The following is a 15,736-nucleotide window of genomic DNA, read 5'->3' as shown; positions in this document are numbered from 1 at the left end:
ATTATAGTAATTAACTTTGTTGCTGTTGTTTATCTTTCCATAGAAGCAAACTTGGCCCCAGTTCTTCTGTATCTCGCTCCTATCCTCTCGACGCCCAGCTAATCGAGGCAGATGAACAATTATCCCCAGCCCGGTTCTGCTGGAAGTGTTTTTATGTTAAAGGGAGCGGTTCCTCCTCCCTGCCACCCCATTAATAGCTTTAGTGGAGGGACGACAGCCAAGTAAAGATTAGATGCCATTGCTGGTTTCCAGATAAACAACTTTTTTTTAACTAATGGTACGATGTAATGAACCTGACTAAATTTGACTGTATTGTGTTATAACTCTATGAACAGAACTCCGTCTGTATTAGATTACGCCATATTGCTGTTCATTTGTTTTATACAAAAAGATTATAGATCGATTATACAGTGGCTTGCAAAGGTATTCATATTAATTGAAATTTGTTACATTTTGTTACATTACAGCTTCAAACTACAATGAATTTTCTTGTGATTTGATGTGTAGACGTGCATAGTAAGGGAGTGTAAAACAATTTATAGTTTTAAATGTGTATCCTCTAGTACATTTGTCTCTCTAGTATTCTGTCCTCTTTAATCCGATTCCCTTAATTAAAAATGGGCAACCTATTGCTGTTTGAAGTCACCTGATTAGTAAATAGCTTCCATCTGTGTGCAGTTTCATCTCAGCACAAATGCAGCAGTTTTCTGAAGACCTTAGAGGTTTGTCAGAGAACATTAGAGAGCAAACAACCTCACAAAGACCAAGACACTCAGCAGACATGGTCAGGGAGAACATTACAGAGGGGTTTAGAGCAGAGGGAAAAACAAGGGGGAAAACAATATGCTAAGCTACAGACATCTCACAGAGCTCTGGTTAGGCCATCATTGGAAAATGCAGAGTATGACACAACTGTAAACCTACCAATACATGACCGTCCACCCAAACTGACAGGCTGGGCAGCTAAAGTGGAAATACTGCAGGGATCCAAAATGTCTGCCCAAAGGACAACCATTGGTTACACACACAACAAATCTGGCCTTTCTGGAAGTGTAGCAAGAAGGAAGCAATGTTGAGAGGAAAGTTTAAGAAGTCCTGTTCAAAGTTGAAGCCAGCCTCTGGTCACCTGTTCACCGGCCTACATAGACCTGCCTCAGCCAACTCATCCCTACCAGAACGCCTCTTCTCTTCTTGTCCAGTGTGATGTGTCCTGCCATTACCAGATCCTGTGTGCTCAGCCAGCTGGACTCTTCTATTAAGGTCACCTGTGTCTGAATGCTGCAGTTCTGCCTGTTTCCTCCATGAGTCCCAGCTGCTTGTTCTGCCCGTTCTGGTGGTGTAATGGTCTACATTGCCTGTTCTGGTCTTTCACTACCTACATCCTCTGGTCTCCTGCTCATCCCTGACTGCCTTCACCTTCAGCCATAATTCATCTGCCTGGTCTGGTCCTGTTTCTCTGCCTCACCTGTCATTATTCATCTTCTTCACAATAAACCTTTTAAACGTACCTCTGTGTCCGGCTGAATATCGGGTTCACCAGCAGTAATCATTACAAGGGACAAGGGAGCTGTTTAAGAGGAGATTGGAAGCTGGAAGGATCTAAATACAGAGCAATCATATTAGAGGCCCCAAAAGACTTGAGACTGGGTTGGAGGCGCACCTTCCAGCAGGACAACCCAGAACACACAGCCAGAGCTACGATGGGGTGATTTAAGCAAACACAGGTTTATGTCTTAAAACGGCACAGTCAAAGTTCAGACCTAAATCCAATTAAGAATTTGTAGCAAAACTTGCAGGAATGCAGTCCTCAGCCACTCTCCACCCAGTCTGACAGAGCTCGAGATGTCATGAAAAGAAGAATGCAGAGAACCTTTAAGGTCCAATGTGGGTGGAGACGTGTTCCAAACACATACCCACCCACCGCATGTAAGATATTAACTGCTTACAACCTTTTAACAGAACATTACTTCAAAGACTCTGAGTTAGCTGCAGTTATTCTCTCTCTCTCTCTCTCTCTCTCTCTCTCTCTCTCTCTCTCTCTCTCTCTCTCTCTCTCTCTCTCTCTCTCCCACACCCACACACACGCTGGTGCACTGAGAGTGAGTTTATCGAACGGAGCCGGTATCCCCCTGCAATCCTGTATTGGCAAATAAATGCTTCCCACTTGCTATAAATACTTTATGACAGCACCTGAACAGTTCTGGTATAAAGGTCGCACAAACACCTGCCGCCACCGAGCCGCAACAATCGACTGCTCCCTCTGTTGTAGCCCCGCCCCCACCGAGCTCACCTGGGACACACGCCGCGGCCGCACCTGGCCAGGATGCGGCCCCGCCTGCCGGAGCAACAGCGTTACGCTCTCATTTTCCGTGACCTCCTCCACAGCAGGCTGCCGCAGATCATCCCCATCGCTCACCGACGCTTCCTGCTCCGCTTACCTGACATGCAGGACCTACTGGCTTACCTGCAGGACCCGGAGCTCGTGGCCCGCTTCCAGAGACGATGCGGGCTGTACCTGATGGAGGGGTCGAACCGCGGCTCCGGCAGGATCACCGGGGAGAAACCACGTGGGCAGCAGGAGGGAAGCTGGGACCATCAGGACAGAAACTCCAACTATGAATACAAGGAGAATCCCGCAGGTCCTGTTCAGGTAGGTCTGTAAATGTCTCTAGATTTGTAGACATGTGTCTTCTTTTCTAATTAAAGGATCTGTTGTATGTATGTATGTTTGTGTGCAGGTAGTTCCTACTTTAGGATAATAGGGAATCAATATAAAGTATCTGTGCATTAATCTCCACGTTACGTAGACAACTGTTTGGCACCAGCCAGATTACAAAACATGCCTAAACAAAGCTTGAGATTTATTCAGGGGTTTTGCAAGCCAAAGTGGGACTGGCTTTTCTCGTTTGTCAGGTGTTTGTCAGATCCTCCTAGACTGACAAGCTGTGCGCAGGAGTTTGTCTCCCTTCTCTTTCAGTTGACTGTGAACATGGTGAAGATACGTCAGGAATTAAAAGGTTTTTTTTAGATTAGCTTGAGTTTTTATTCAGAGAGATCATTTGCTGCTGCATTGCTTCCAGGTTTCTGATATGAATGATTATATGGCCTGTATTATTCGTATGGAGCCTACTTTTTAAATTGAAAGTATGAAAAGTAGGAAGTTCATGTCGTAGGCGGATATACAGGTGTATTTTATTTGGGCAGGTTCTGTCAGGTTATCTGATTAGACATCAACAGCTAACAAACACCCACATGAATGATTTTTTTTTAAATCTACTGACTAACCAAAACCAGTTACGTTTCCAAAAATGGTCAGATCATTTGAATAGAAATAATTAAACCAGTAATTAGATAAGCTAGTTGGATACTTAAACCTTACAGACAGCAACATTTGTCCATTCATATTTTCTAAATCAAATGGAGATAGAAACTATCTGCTACAAATGAACAGTTAATAAACAGCAAAATATTACAGATTTCTCAATGCGGGATAATCTTGCTTAAGATATATTTAAACTCAGCTTCGTCCAACCAACCACACCTTTATTAACAACTAGATGGCTTCACAGCGGTTGTCAGGCAGGTTATCTGGATGCAGAGCAGAACCTCTCACAGCAGATAACGCTGCTCGGGCCTCTATGGCTGTACAGCAAGCCCTGCCCTTGTTTTTACGTCATATCATCTGGTTTGAAATTAGCTTGTGATTAAAGCTCACGGTACGTTTAAACGTACCGTAAATGGGCGGTACGAGGTTCTCATGGTGTGACAACTGCAAGAAAAAATGGCACTGTCTTACAGAATCGCTGTTTAGCTAAGATTGCATAACACATTAATTACTACACTTGCAATGGTATATATAAAATGTTATTTTCATTTGGATACATTTACATAGGCAAAAATATTAAATATACATCTGCTAAATATAGTAAACGTTTTCAAGTTCAGCCCTTTTTTTGTCCAATTTAACCAATATGCTACTCGTAGCTTGCCAGCTGTACTTGTAAGACATGCTACGACGGGTCATTTAACTGTTTGCAACAGGTGATATGTGATGCTCCTATATTCTCCAGAAGTATTTCCTAACACCCAAGAGAAAAGCCTTCTTCCAGCCAGCTGACTGACAAAGAAAAGCAAGGGAACATATTCTGATACATGTGGCATAAAACTAACAGCATTTAAAGCCTTAAACAGGTAATTATGAAGAAACTTCACGTTTAAAAAAAATATTTTTGGATTGATTTAAAAATATAAATAAATAAAACGTCAGGCTTTGAAATCTTCTTTGTGTTGTAGCTGTCCAAATTACATTTTACTCATGTTTTCTGCATTTATATATAGGGTGTGTAAAATATATTCATTAGTATGTTTTATATTGTATGATCAGAAAAACACTGACCTTGTTGAAGAGGTAGAGGTCTCAGAAATATTTGTATCAAAAATGAGACATTTGGAGTTATAGGGTTATGGAAAAAAACACTGTGACAGTCAAACATGGTGGTGGTGGTATGATGGTCTGGGGTTACTTCTTCTAGACCCAGACGCCTTGCTGTATTTGATGGAACCATGAATTCTGGTCTCCACCAGAAAAGAAGAATCTAAGAAGAACATCCAGCCAACAGTTTGGACCTTAAGCTCAAGCACACATGGGTTATGCAATGGGAATTTTTTTCTAAAGAACACCAGAAAGTCTATCTATGAATGAAACAAACTTAAAATTCAGAATTATGGAGTGAAATCTGTTTGAGATGATATGCAATGACTTTAGTCGGGACGGTATCATGCAAACAACTGCTAACATATCTGAATAAAAAGTATTTTGTAAACAAGTGTGTGCCAAAATACCTTCAAGGGATGCTAATAAATAAAATGGTCATTTTAAGCTACACTTAGCAAGGTTACGCAGGTTATCTTTGTCTCATATTAAACATTCTTTGAGGATCTGCAATAATAAAATGGGACCAAAAAAAGTTACATTTGTGAGGGGGCAAATATGCATTATCTACTGGGAGTTAGTGGTCTCTAAGCTTCAGCTGTATAAACTCATATTATACCCGGAAGTGGTAACCAACCCAAACCAAATGTGTGTCTACTCTGTGTAGGACTGCAGGAAGCCTCGGTATGAGGTAAGGAACTGGCTGCTCCACTTCCTCTTCCTGTTGTCGGCCGGTCTAGGGCACGAAGTCTTTTACATCACCTGCCTGCCCTGCATACACTGGAACCTGGATCCGTTCCTCTGCCGCCGCCTCGTCAATATGTGGGCCGTAAGTTTCATCTGAGCAGACATCACCTCTGGGCGTGCGTCACAGTGAGTTCACCTCGGCGAGCCTAAACGCCAGCCTTCAGGACGATGTCCCTCTCCTTCATAATGCCGCCTTTCTTCTCGCTTGTTGCTCAGTCTCCCTTCCCTTCACCTTTCAACCTCCTCTCTATCCTTACCCGTGACCTGTCTCTGACACCACCATATATCCTCAGGCCTGTAGGCAGCGACACAGAGGCCAGCCTGGCCAGGGCCCCTGACATGGTGAGAGGCCACGTACGAGGACTGCTGAGGGACCGCTGTTAGATGTTTATTCTGACACAGTCCAGCCCTGTATGACAAGAGACCCTGAAAACATGCCACATGCGACCACTGAAGCAGCCTACATGACATTTCCAGTGACACACATGCAGCCATGCCCCCTCACTCCCTCAGTGTGTGTGATGGGCAGTGTGTTTTTGTGCCCTTTATGTCTCTGCCCCAAGCGCTTGGTGGGTGCCCTGTGTCTGAACCTCTTGTTTGCATCCCCCCACCCCCCACCCCCCGGGGGGAAGAGATACCATTCTTCTGGCATCCTGGGTGCACCATGGCCCCCGTGTGAACCCCTTTCAAACGCACACATAAACCCCAACACACACATGCCTGCAATCTCTGTGTCGCCCTGCTAAACACACTCATGGCCCTCCCTTTAGTTAGACATTACCAGCGTCCCTCTGTAGAGCGTTTTATTGGCCCCATCAGCGTTTGAGCAGTCTCTCTCTCTCTCTCTGGAGCGGCCATTTGGTCAGTCGGCCCCCGGGGTGCATCACCCGGCACCTCTCACTTCTTCCAGCGCCCTACCATTGTGATGCTGGAGTTAGCTAAGGTCAAGGCTGAGTGACAGGACACACACACACACACAAATACACACATGCTAAACTTGTGTCCTTGGCTGTTCTTTCTTGGTTTCCATTGCGTGTCGACCTTGGTCGACTTAGAAAACAATAGTCGTCATGAACCATATGGTCAGGAATTATATTATAGTCTCATCATATTCCAGCATAATGCTATGCAAATCATGGGCCTACTTAGCCAGGCATTATATTTCGAAGTATAGTTAAAGGGTTGTTGAGTCAGTTTGCGATTCTGGTAAATTAAGTATTAAGAAAATATTTTTAAAATATCTGAGGGGCTTAAGAAGTCTGATTTACAGGTATCGTATTTGTTTTAACGGATTGGTATGATTAATAAAGCCCATGAATGTGGCGCCTCAACATGCGAAGGAAGCAAAAGGAGCAGGACATAGAAACAAGTAAAGTTGGCAATGTATTTCAAAAAAACAAAAAACAAAATTTAAAGGTTGATTAGGTTGATCAAAACCCAAAGTCCTCCCAAAACTCCCAAAACTTAAGGGGTGAATAATGGACCCAGGGAGGAGTGGCTCCTCCATTCATGTGGTTTAGACATGCGTGATGAGTTTCCAGTTGCTTCAGGGAACATTACTGCATTTGGTGAACATTGCTTGGTAAGCGGCTCTCACAATGAGGAACTGACGCTGGTTTTGAATGTGATTTCGATCCAACACAGGACGTCATTCTCTGGGATCTGTGTCGTTTGTCTGTTGTTTGAGTTTAAATGTCAGATGGCTGTCGTGAACTGGGTCGCCGGTAAAGAGGGATCCCCGCTGCAACATTCCAACGTAGCTAGCAGTCGTTTGCCCACATCCTGTAAAACAATTCTTTATTTTATTTAATTTTCTCGTTGTCGAATAAAACTTTTCACCATCTTCTGGTGTAGGGGGCGATTGTGGTTCAGTGGGTAGCGTCTCATAATCAGAAGTCGATGTACCGCTGGTTGGCAAGTTGCCCATCGATCTGCATCAGTATCGATGTGTGAATGTGTGCACATTAGTGAGTGCGAATAGGTGAATGTAGCTTTAGTGTAAAGCGTTTTGAGCGGCTGGTATGACTAGAAAAATGCTATATAGTTTCAGTCCAGTTACCATTGTTGGTTAATAGGCTGCGGCTTGACATTAGTTAGGGCCCCATGTGAGTCGGGGATGTGCCTGTGCCTTCATGGATGGTTAACTAGACTTCTGATCAGCACAGGTGAATATTTTATTGGCCTTACCTCATCAGGGTTGTATTTGTATTCGTAGCTGTCTTGCTGACATGATCTGAACCCCAGATTAGTTTTGTTTTTTTAGGGCTGTGGTTGTAGACTTTTGATAAGATGAAATGCCTGTTAGAGTTTCAGGTGCAGTTTTCCATTATTTGCCTATCCTGTTTGTTTTGTTTGTTTTCCTCGTTGCATTTTATGACTTACAATCTACTTACAATCAAGTTCTGAGGCCCCAACACTCCACATGAATACTTGTCATTTCTTCCCCAGTCGATTTTGAGCGGTGTTGATCTGTCTGTAGAAAACTCACCAACCAGTCCTACACAGGTCATATTATCGCTATCAAACATTGCTATCCCCTGGGCAGCACGCCACGCTCAAAATCTGTCCCATCTGATAATCATACTTTGCTCTTGGACGTATTTTCCGCCCTCGTGTTTTCAGTCGACTTCAGCTGAAGCTTAATGAAGATTTATTTTCTGTTCTGAACTTCTACCTTCAGCATGTGAAATATTACTATCACTGCCTTTTTTTTGTGCTAATACACATACAGTAGATGGACTGACTAGAGTTCCAACATTTTACCAGTGTAATCCTTTTGCCTTGACAACGCTTCATAAACCTAAAAATTCGTAACAAACCCATTTATTAATTTGTCACGTCACTGTGGAACAACAACACACATCACACCTGCTCAGTGACTCATCTTGTCTCAATAGACGCACAGCAACGGTCTTATCCGCGCGCGGAAGGATCAAAGTCCGGAGCGGCTTTCGGCTCGATCAATACGCTCATTCAAAAGGTCAGACAGCCTTTAACTCTTCCCATAATGCGAGGAGACTGTCTGTGGGTCAGGCCTTTTGATGCGAATGTCACAGAGCCACCCCTGAGGCGGCTCAGTGGGATGTTTGCGTAGAAGATGGGGGTGTCGTATCACTCTAGCTCTCGAGGAGGCTGGTAGACTCGGTGTGTGAGGGAGGCGGCGTCCGCACATTATGGTATATCCAAGGGTGGAAATTCAATCGCATTGTTTTGAAGGGACAATAAACAGAGAGATTTCTGTGGGTGGGCACCAGAGATACAGAGATTTTGTGTGCTTTGGGTGTTTTTCGCTCTGCTCTCTGCTTTCCCTCCCTTCAGCCTCAGCTCTCTCACGCGCCACGTGGCGCTCAGCTTCCTCCCGTCTGAAACTCTTCTGAAAAACGTGTGTCTTTGAAAAAAAATATTGCTCAGCGGCTTAAATGTTATACAAATATTTGTCACAATCAAAAAAATTTAAAATCTATCCAATGGATTTTAGCTAGTTGAGCTAGCTTTTATTTCCATGGCGTTACAACTGCAGTGTGTCGCAAGATTTAAGCAAAGTAATGAGGGGAACAAAATACGGTCTAATTCATTCACTGTTGAGAGGTGGTAGTAGAAAGTATGTGCGATATGTGTTTTGCTTCCGGCTTCTACTTCCTGGAGCTTAGTTATTTGTTCTTTATAGACGCTGCTCCTATGTTCTGCTGCTGTCTGTTTGCAGGTGTTAGCTGTTGCTATAATGGACCAAACCATTGTACCCACAATGGGGGGCAGGCAAGGTAAAAATGCATTGTTTTGTCTAGATTAATAGCACATTTGCTGTTTCGCATCTTAACTTTTAGATTATAAAAAAATATAGGTTCCTCTAATGATTTATTGGCAGGGGCAAATCTGCATTTCCCTCAGAAGGTAGGGGTCCTGAAGATCCTGTCCTCGTTGATTTCTGCCTATGAGATTATTGTGCCGCCAACTGTTACTGTTGGCCGCATTAAAATCAGTTTTACTAGAGATCTTATGTAAGAGTGTGATTTTCTGACACTCAATGTGTGATAGATCTGTCTAATATATAAGATTTATTTTGTGAAATGAGACTTTCCCTTTTTCACAGTATTCAGGTTTTTTTACCCGTATATTTAGCTAAAAGGCCGGGCCAAGAGTCTCCCCGGTTTCACTTCCCTGTATTCTGTGGGTCAGAAGGTGAAATACTTGGGACGCAGTGGGATAAATAAGGAGTAGCTATAGATGTAAAAAGAAATGAAAGACCTAAATACTATACATACTGTCAACCTACATTCAAGAGTATATGTGTGCTTGATTTAAATACATTTAAAACTAAACAAATTAGCTTTTTACTACTGAGTGGTGCAACATTGGCACAGAGGTTAGGGAGTTTGTCCTGCAATTAGCGGGTTGCCGGTTAGATCCCCTGCTTTGACTGTCTCAGTCGTTGTGTCCTTGGGCAAGACATTTCACCCGCATTGCCTGCTGGCAGTGGTCAGAGGGCCCGGTAGCGCCGGTGTATGGCAGCCTCGCTTCTGTCAGTCTGCCCCAGGGCAGCTGTGGCTGCTAACATAGCTCACCACCGTCAGGGTGTGAATGTGTGAATGACTGATTGTAGTTTGAAGTACTTTGGGGTTATCAGACTGGTTAAAAGTGCTAAACAAGCACAAGCCATTTACCATTGAGATGAGTTCTGGATTGTTTCTAATCTCCAAAGATAGTCCAGGTAGTTACTTTTCTTTGCTTCCTATCTTTAACCAAGTTCTAGTTTTTTTCCCCCATACTTATTTCATCACTGGGCTAAGATCAACATGTTTTAGTAAACAGGTGATTTTTGTTTTTATTAATCAGAATTGTAAAACTCAGGCGTAAATCAAACACACACTGTGTTCAGTTTACAGCTCCGGCAGAAAAGATTTTGATAGCTATAGAAGAAGCAGATTGGCCTTTAAAAAAATAAAGTAAAATCTCGCTGCAGTCCCATCTACTATTTATGTGAGGAGCCAAGATGAAGAGTGTGTGATTTTTTTCAGGTCTTGTTTCCGACGGTCACCGATTACCCTCAATAACGCTTTTGTGGCTAAAACAGAGTGAATCTCTGCACCCTGGTTACATCCTTTTCATTTTCTGCCTGAAGTCCTAAAAGATCAGTGTGTCTCCACATCTGTGTCTCTTGGGTTTATGGCAGAAACAATGAATCAGTAGAGGGTTCTTCACGTCTCACTCACCATGGCAACAAAGTCTTGCTGATTGCAGTGTCAATGAGGATCCTGATAACAACCTCTGTTCTTCTCCTTAAACACATACATTAGCAGCCCGCTGCCTCTGCTCGCTGCCTCCCTCCTTCGCCCTGAGACAACCATTCATTAAATATACAAGGCCTGGCTTTAAATAAACCTGGAGGCCGGTCGATCCACGCGCTACTGGGATCTGAAGAAAAAGAATATATAGCAGTAAATCTGGACACACACACTCACACACACACACATACACTATATGCCGCCACACAGGAACACACCTTGGGTGGGTTCTTGTCAGGTGAAGAGCCCGGTCTCACCCAAAGATGCTGAAGACGACATGTCAGCAAAGTCTGCTGTCTTCGACACTCTTTCTTATAATAGATTTGGTTACTGCACGCCTGCAGCATCGGCACTTTATGCTGTGTGGGATCTGCACTTTTGTGCAGCTGTTTGTTTTTTGTTGTTTTTTGTCTGAGTCAGATGTTGATTAGATATTTATGAGAGCCTGAGGTTAATTTTAAAGCAAATGCTAATCAGGATTTTTACTTCTTTCTTTCTTTCTTTCTTTCTTTCTTTCTTTCTTTCTTTCTGTTTTCTTTTACCCCATTTGTTGTATTTCGTTGTTAAAAGTGGAGGTCTAAGTGATTATTCTGTACTGTGTGAACAAGGCAGTAGTTGATTACTGGTATCAAGGTATACCAAGCTTTTAAAAACACATGGTTTCACGCCACGTAAGGTTTTCCATCGCACCATCACCGTCACCGTGGCCCAGCTTTACGGATCACAGAGTAGCGACACGCTCCCCGTCCATCCACCTCCTGCTGTGCAATGGTGGTGAGCTGGCTGAGAGAGGTCTGATGATTAACCAGCTAGCTTTCCTCACAAGTTGATAAGGAGTAGAAAGGTTAAAAGGGTTAATGTAAAATTCTTTGGAAGAAGAAAGTTTACTTGAAGATCACTGAAAAGTAAGTTTATTCAATGTACGTGATGTAGTCTATGCAATGAAATCAGAATAAGAAAAAAATATTCTAATCATAGAAGCTCTGTGGTAAGCTTTGCCGTGCTTCATAAGGCAAACTTCAAAGGCAGCGCTGGACAGTGGTTGAACTTTTTTTTTTTTACGAATGCTCATATTTTCCTCGAGCAGCCTCTGACCCAACTCACGACAGGATACACCCTGGCACGATCTTTCAGGCAAACGTTTGCCTGTCCCTCGGATGTCCCACGCATGTCCTTTAAAATCATCGGTACCAAGAGGCCGCTGCAGTCCCTTGATGTCATTTTAGGGATTTTGGAGACTTCTTTTAGCATGTTGCGGTCCGCTCTCCCTGCTTGGACAGCCAGACCTGGCTAGTTGTTTTGAATTCCCCCACACTTGTATTTTTTGTTGTATAGTGGAGTGGCTGATTTCAGAGTCTCTTTCAATTTCTCACCAGACTCCTAAGCTGATACAATCTTCTTCCCGAAGACCTCTGTCCGCTCTTACAGTCTTTCCATGGTCTCCACTCTCAGTTCAACAGTCTGATGTTTGACTCCTGCTGTGATACACGATGTGTTTGATTTTAGCCATTTTACTTAGGAGTAAATGTTGAGATGTTCTAATTTTTCCCTTACCACAAACATCATTTTCTTTACAGTTTCTAAGAACATTTAAATAGGTATCCCTCTGACTTTTGTTGCCAAAAAGGATTATAAGAGATCCAAACAGTAAGCATAGAAGGGTAAAAACTGGAATGGCTGTTGCGGCTGTTTGTGTTGTCCTCGTTTGTCTCGTTAGGATGGCTCGGACCTCAGCCAGCAACAGATGGGATTACAGGTGTCTGCCAACATTTTCTGTGGTTGAAACGTAGGTGAGCTGCTGTCGCAGAGCGCTAATAAAAAACACTTTAAAATCTCTCCCTGCTCCAGTTGGTGATGTACATCGGCCAGGCGATGAAGGACCTGCTGAAGCTTCCTCGCCCTCCCTCGCCGCCTGTGGTCAAGCTGGAGATGCGCGTGGACGCGGAGTACGGACTGCCGTCCACCCACGCCATGGCCGCCACCGCCATCTCCTTCACGCTTCTGCTCAGCGCTCCCTCCAGAGTACAGGTGAGCAGGAGAGGGTGGGCTTAGATCATCTTCCAGATGTCGGTAAATGGAATCCAGTTCAATGCGTTCAGATTGCACCAATTGACAGCACAACTGAAGGTGCTTTCGAAGAAAAAGAGGGCTCTCTTAGTTTCAGCTCTACAAGACACATCAGACATCCAATTCAATACAGTCCGCTGGGCTGTATCGTTTTATCATTATCGGGAAGAAATTCTTGTCACGATATCTTGACGATCCAAGTTTTTTTGTTGCTTCAAAAAATATATATGCTGTACATCATTTTGGAAAGTGTAAACGGTATTTTAATTAGCATATAATTAGCATATTATACAAAAAAAAAACATAATTAAACAACAATAACAGTGATTGCTGCTGATACCAGTGATGAAATAATGTTGACTTCTTACTGGAGCTGTCGTCAGTAGTTTTATCTACTGCTTAATTAGCTTCTTTAATTAGCAAGAGCAGAGGTTGGGGTTAAATTAGTGCAGCCAAATCGCCGTCCTCCCAGACAGATGCTTTGGATTTGAGACACGCGGGATACGAGGCTGAAACGGAGGGAGTGGCCGCGCTGTCCGTCACCAGCCGTCCTGCCTGGTGGACAATAGGCCGTGAAGGACAGCAGCAGCGGTCGCCATCAGTCACAAACCAGCCACACCCTTTGAGCTGCTGCTCCATCCTCTGATAGACTGCAACGAGTCAATGACTGTCAGACCACTTCTCCGCCTCCCTCCCTCTTCCTCCTCTTCCCTCTTTCTCCCTTTATCTCCGCGACTCGACTGCCAAGTCAATAAAACACTCAGAGGCTCAATCATTAGCCGTCTTAATCAAGCGCTATGTTGTCGCGAGGACGAGCACGGATGAGGAACGGCCTCAGCTGGCAAGTTTTTTTTTTTCCAGGCTCCGGAGCCGTCAGACTGATTTGTGGTCGGATCATTTCCACTTGATCTCTGTTCCCAGGGTCAGAGAAATTGGATCAAGAACTGAGACACCAAAGTACAGTAGAGCGCTCGACTCTGCCCTAAAATTCCTCCAGGAATCCCCCGACAGAGGAGAGCACGCACATAGGCGGGAAGCGGGCCGCTACAGAGGACCTTGAAAAGCCCTCAAGTCCTCGGGGCAACTCAGCCTTTTCCCCCAAGCAGGTCGGAGGTCACGGCAGTCAATCACTGACTGCCCCCCCGTCTCTGGCATCCTTTGTGGTCATTCAGGAAAAATCCTTCTCTTCATGAACTACCACTGAATAGGCCTCCAGCTGCAAAGGACAGGAAAGAAAATAGGGACAGTGGGGTTTGGAGGGGGGGGGGGCTAACAGGGCGGCGGAGCTGGGTGAATGCACGAGGGTTCTCTTCTCACTGTTATTTAAATGGAGGGGGAGCAGAAGCTGCTGCCATAGGTAGGAGCAGGAGGGGGAGAACGCGGAGAGACAGTGGCGAGATGAAGGAGCAGCGAGGTGATGTCAGGCAGGCACGCCGGCAGGGAGAGGAGTTACACATCCCCGATGTGTAAGGGTTGATTCAAACCGGAAAAGTTTGTATTTAATTATTGATTTGTTTTTTGTATTTGGGAGAAGTAACTGTGGTGGCTAGTGGTAAATGTGTGTTTTTGTGTCCCAGTTCTGCTTCCAGACGGGTCTGCTGATCGCTGCGACGCTGTCATCTATGGTGTCTCTGAGCCGGCTCTATACTGGCATGCACTCAGTTCTGGTGAGCAGGTCGCCACACACACACACACACACACACACACACACACACACACACACACTGCGAAAAGGGAATTAAAATAAGTACAAAAAATTGTTAAATGATTGTCCTTGATTTGAGCAGGTAAATAAGATGATCTGCCAGTGAAATATGATTTTTGCACTTTAAAGAGAAACAACTCGTCTCCATCATCTTATTTCAAGTGCAGTATATCTAATCTTCTTATTGTAGGGGTCAAAATACTCATTGAATTTACCTGCTCAAATCAAGGACAAATCCACAAATTTCAAGAAAAAAAATCCTTATTCTTAGTTCAGCTTTTGCAGCGCACACACATCACATCAAAGGGGGAAATTTTACTTTGAAAATATTAACTAGGATCTCCCATTGTTCTGTCTTAAAAACCTAGCTTTTTATAAAGCACTTTTTAGATCTACTCCTCCTTATCTTTACCAACAGTGTTTTGTACTGTATATCAGAAAGTAGCATGAATGAGCAACCCTTGATTTTCCCTAAAATGATCCCCGTCACAGCAAACGTTAGCAGCAGAACATGGTCTCCATGTTATGTCGCACGTCTTTGTTTTCGGTGCTGGATGCAGGGATTCTGGCCTCTAACCATTTGACACCACGCCACCTGGCATGCTGACTAAACGCTGTCATCGCTGTGCTTTCAGGACGTGGTCTGTGGCATTTTGATCACCGCGGTCCTGATTCTGCTCACCTACCCTTGGTGGGAATCCTTCGACAGCTTCCAGCTCTACAGCCCCCTGTCCCCCATCGTTGCTCTGTCGCTGCTGCTCCTCCTGAGCTACACGTACCCAGAGCTGGACCATTACAGCACCACACGGGGGGACACCACCACCATTCTCGGCGCGTGCGCCGGCTCCTCGGTGGGATACTGGCTGAACGCCCAGCTGGGCAACACGTTTGACCTCCAGGGGTCGTTGCCCGTCCCTCTGCCCGCACTGACAGCGCAGGCCGTGGCCAGAGGTGCCGCACGCAGCCTGGTTGGAGTCGTTGCCCTGGTGGGGACTCGGCAGGTAGTGAGAACGCTGAGCCTGGACGCGTTATATTCTTGGTACAAGCTTCCGAAAACGGATAAAGAAGCCAGGAGGAGGAAGGAGATCGAGGTGCCGTCCAAGTTCGTCACATACACAGCTGTTGGACTGGTTAACACTATAGTAGTCAACAGAGTCTTTGTTTTACTCGGGCTTCTATGACCATGTGGCATCTGATGCATCAGACTGATGTGTGTTTATGTTAACAGCAAACCTCATATTTATCCGATTGTACATTACTGATCTTTTTTACACTGGAAAAGGGCCGAATGTGTGACACAGAAATAAAGCTTTTATTGCGTTCTAAGTTTGATTGTTTGAACCCGAGGCTAGAGGTGTGCAGTACGGTGCAGCCATTTATGTTTCAAACTGAAGCAAATTCACTTTACTTCTTTACCTGCAAAAAGTTTTCATACCCTTGAACTTCCTTTACATTTTGCCACCTAACCACACACCTTTATTACATGACAGAGCAACACAAAGG

General features: G+C 44.4%; 1 protein-coding gene across 6 annotated transcripts; it reads left to right on the top strand.

Moving 5' to 3' along the window:
* Positions 1-2,265: 2,265 nt before the first annotated feature.
* sgpp2 (sphingosine-1-phosphate phosphatase 2) lies at positions 2,266-15,559 on the top strand. 6 transcript variants are annotated; one of them, XM_036150071.1, is made up of 6 exons: positions 2,266-2,650; positions 5,100-5,261; positions 8,883-8,940; positions 12,310-12,489; positions 14,106-14,195; positions 14,869-15,244. In XM_036150071.1, exons 1-6 carry the CDS (start codon positions 2,324-2,326, stop codon positions 15,123-15,125), a joined length of 1,074 nt encoding a protein of 357 aa, XP_036005964.1. In that variant the 5' UTR covers positions 2,266-2,323; the 3' UTR covers positions 15,126-15,244. The 6 variants fall into 6 exon arrangements, with proteins under 6 accessions (XP_036005964.1, XP_021172528.2, XP_012718686.2 ...); XM_012863232.3 differs by lacking the exon at positions 8,883-8,940 and having other exon boundaries at positions 2,274-2,650; positions 14,869-15,559; XM_021316853.2 differs by lacking the exons at positions 5,100-5,261; positions 8,883-8,940 and having other exon boundaries at positions 2,272-2,650; positions 14,869-15,559.
* Positions 15,560-15,736: the final 177 nt, after the last annotated feature.

The sequence above is a fragment of the Fundulus heteroclitus genome, chromosome 18 (genome assembly GCF_011125445.2).
Source record: "Fundulus heteroclitus isolate FHET01 chromosome 18, MU-UCD_Fhet_4.1, whole genome shotgun sequence".
NCBI lineage: Eukaryota > Metazoa > Chordata > Actinopteri > Cyprinodontiformes > Fundulidae > Fundulus > Fundulus heteroclitus.
The sequence above is the reverse complement of the archived record's forward strand: the minus strand, read 5'-3'. Positions and strand labels throughout refer to the sequence as shown.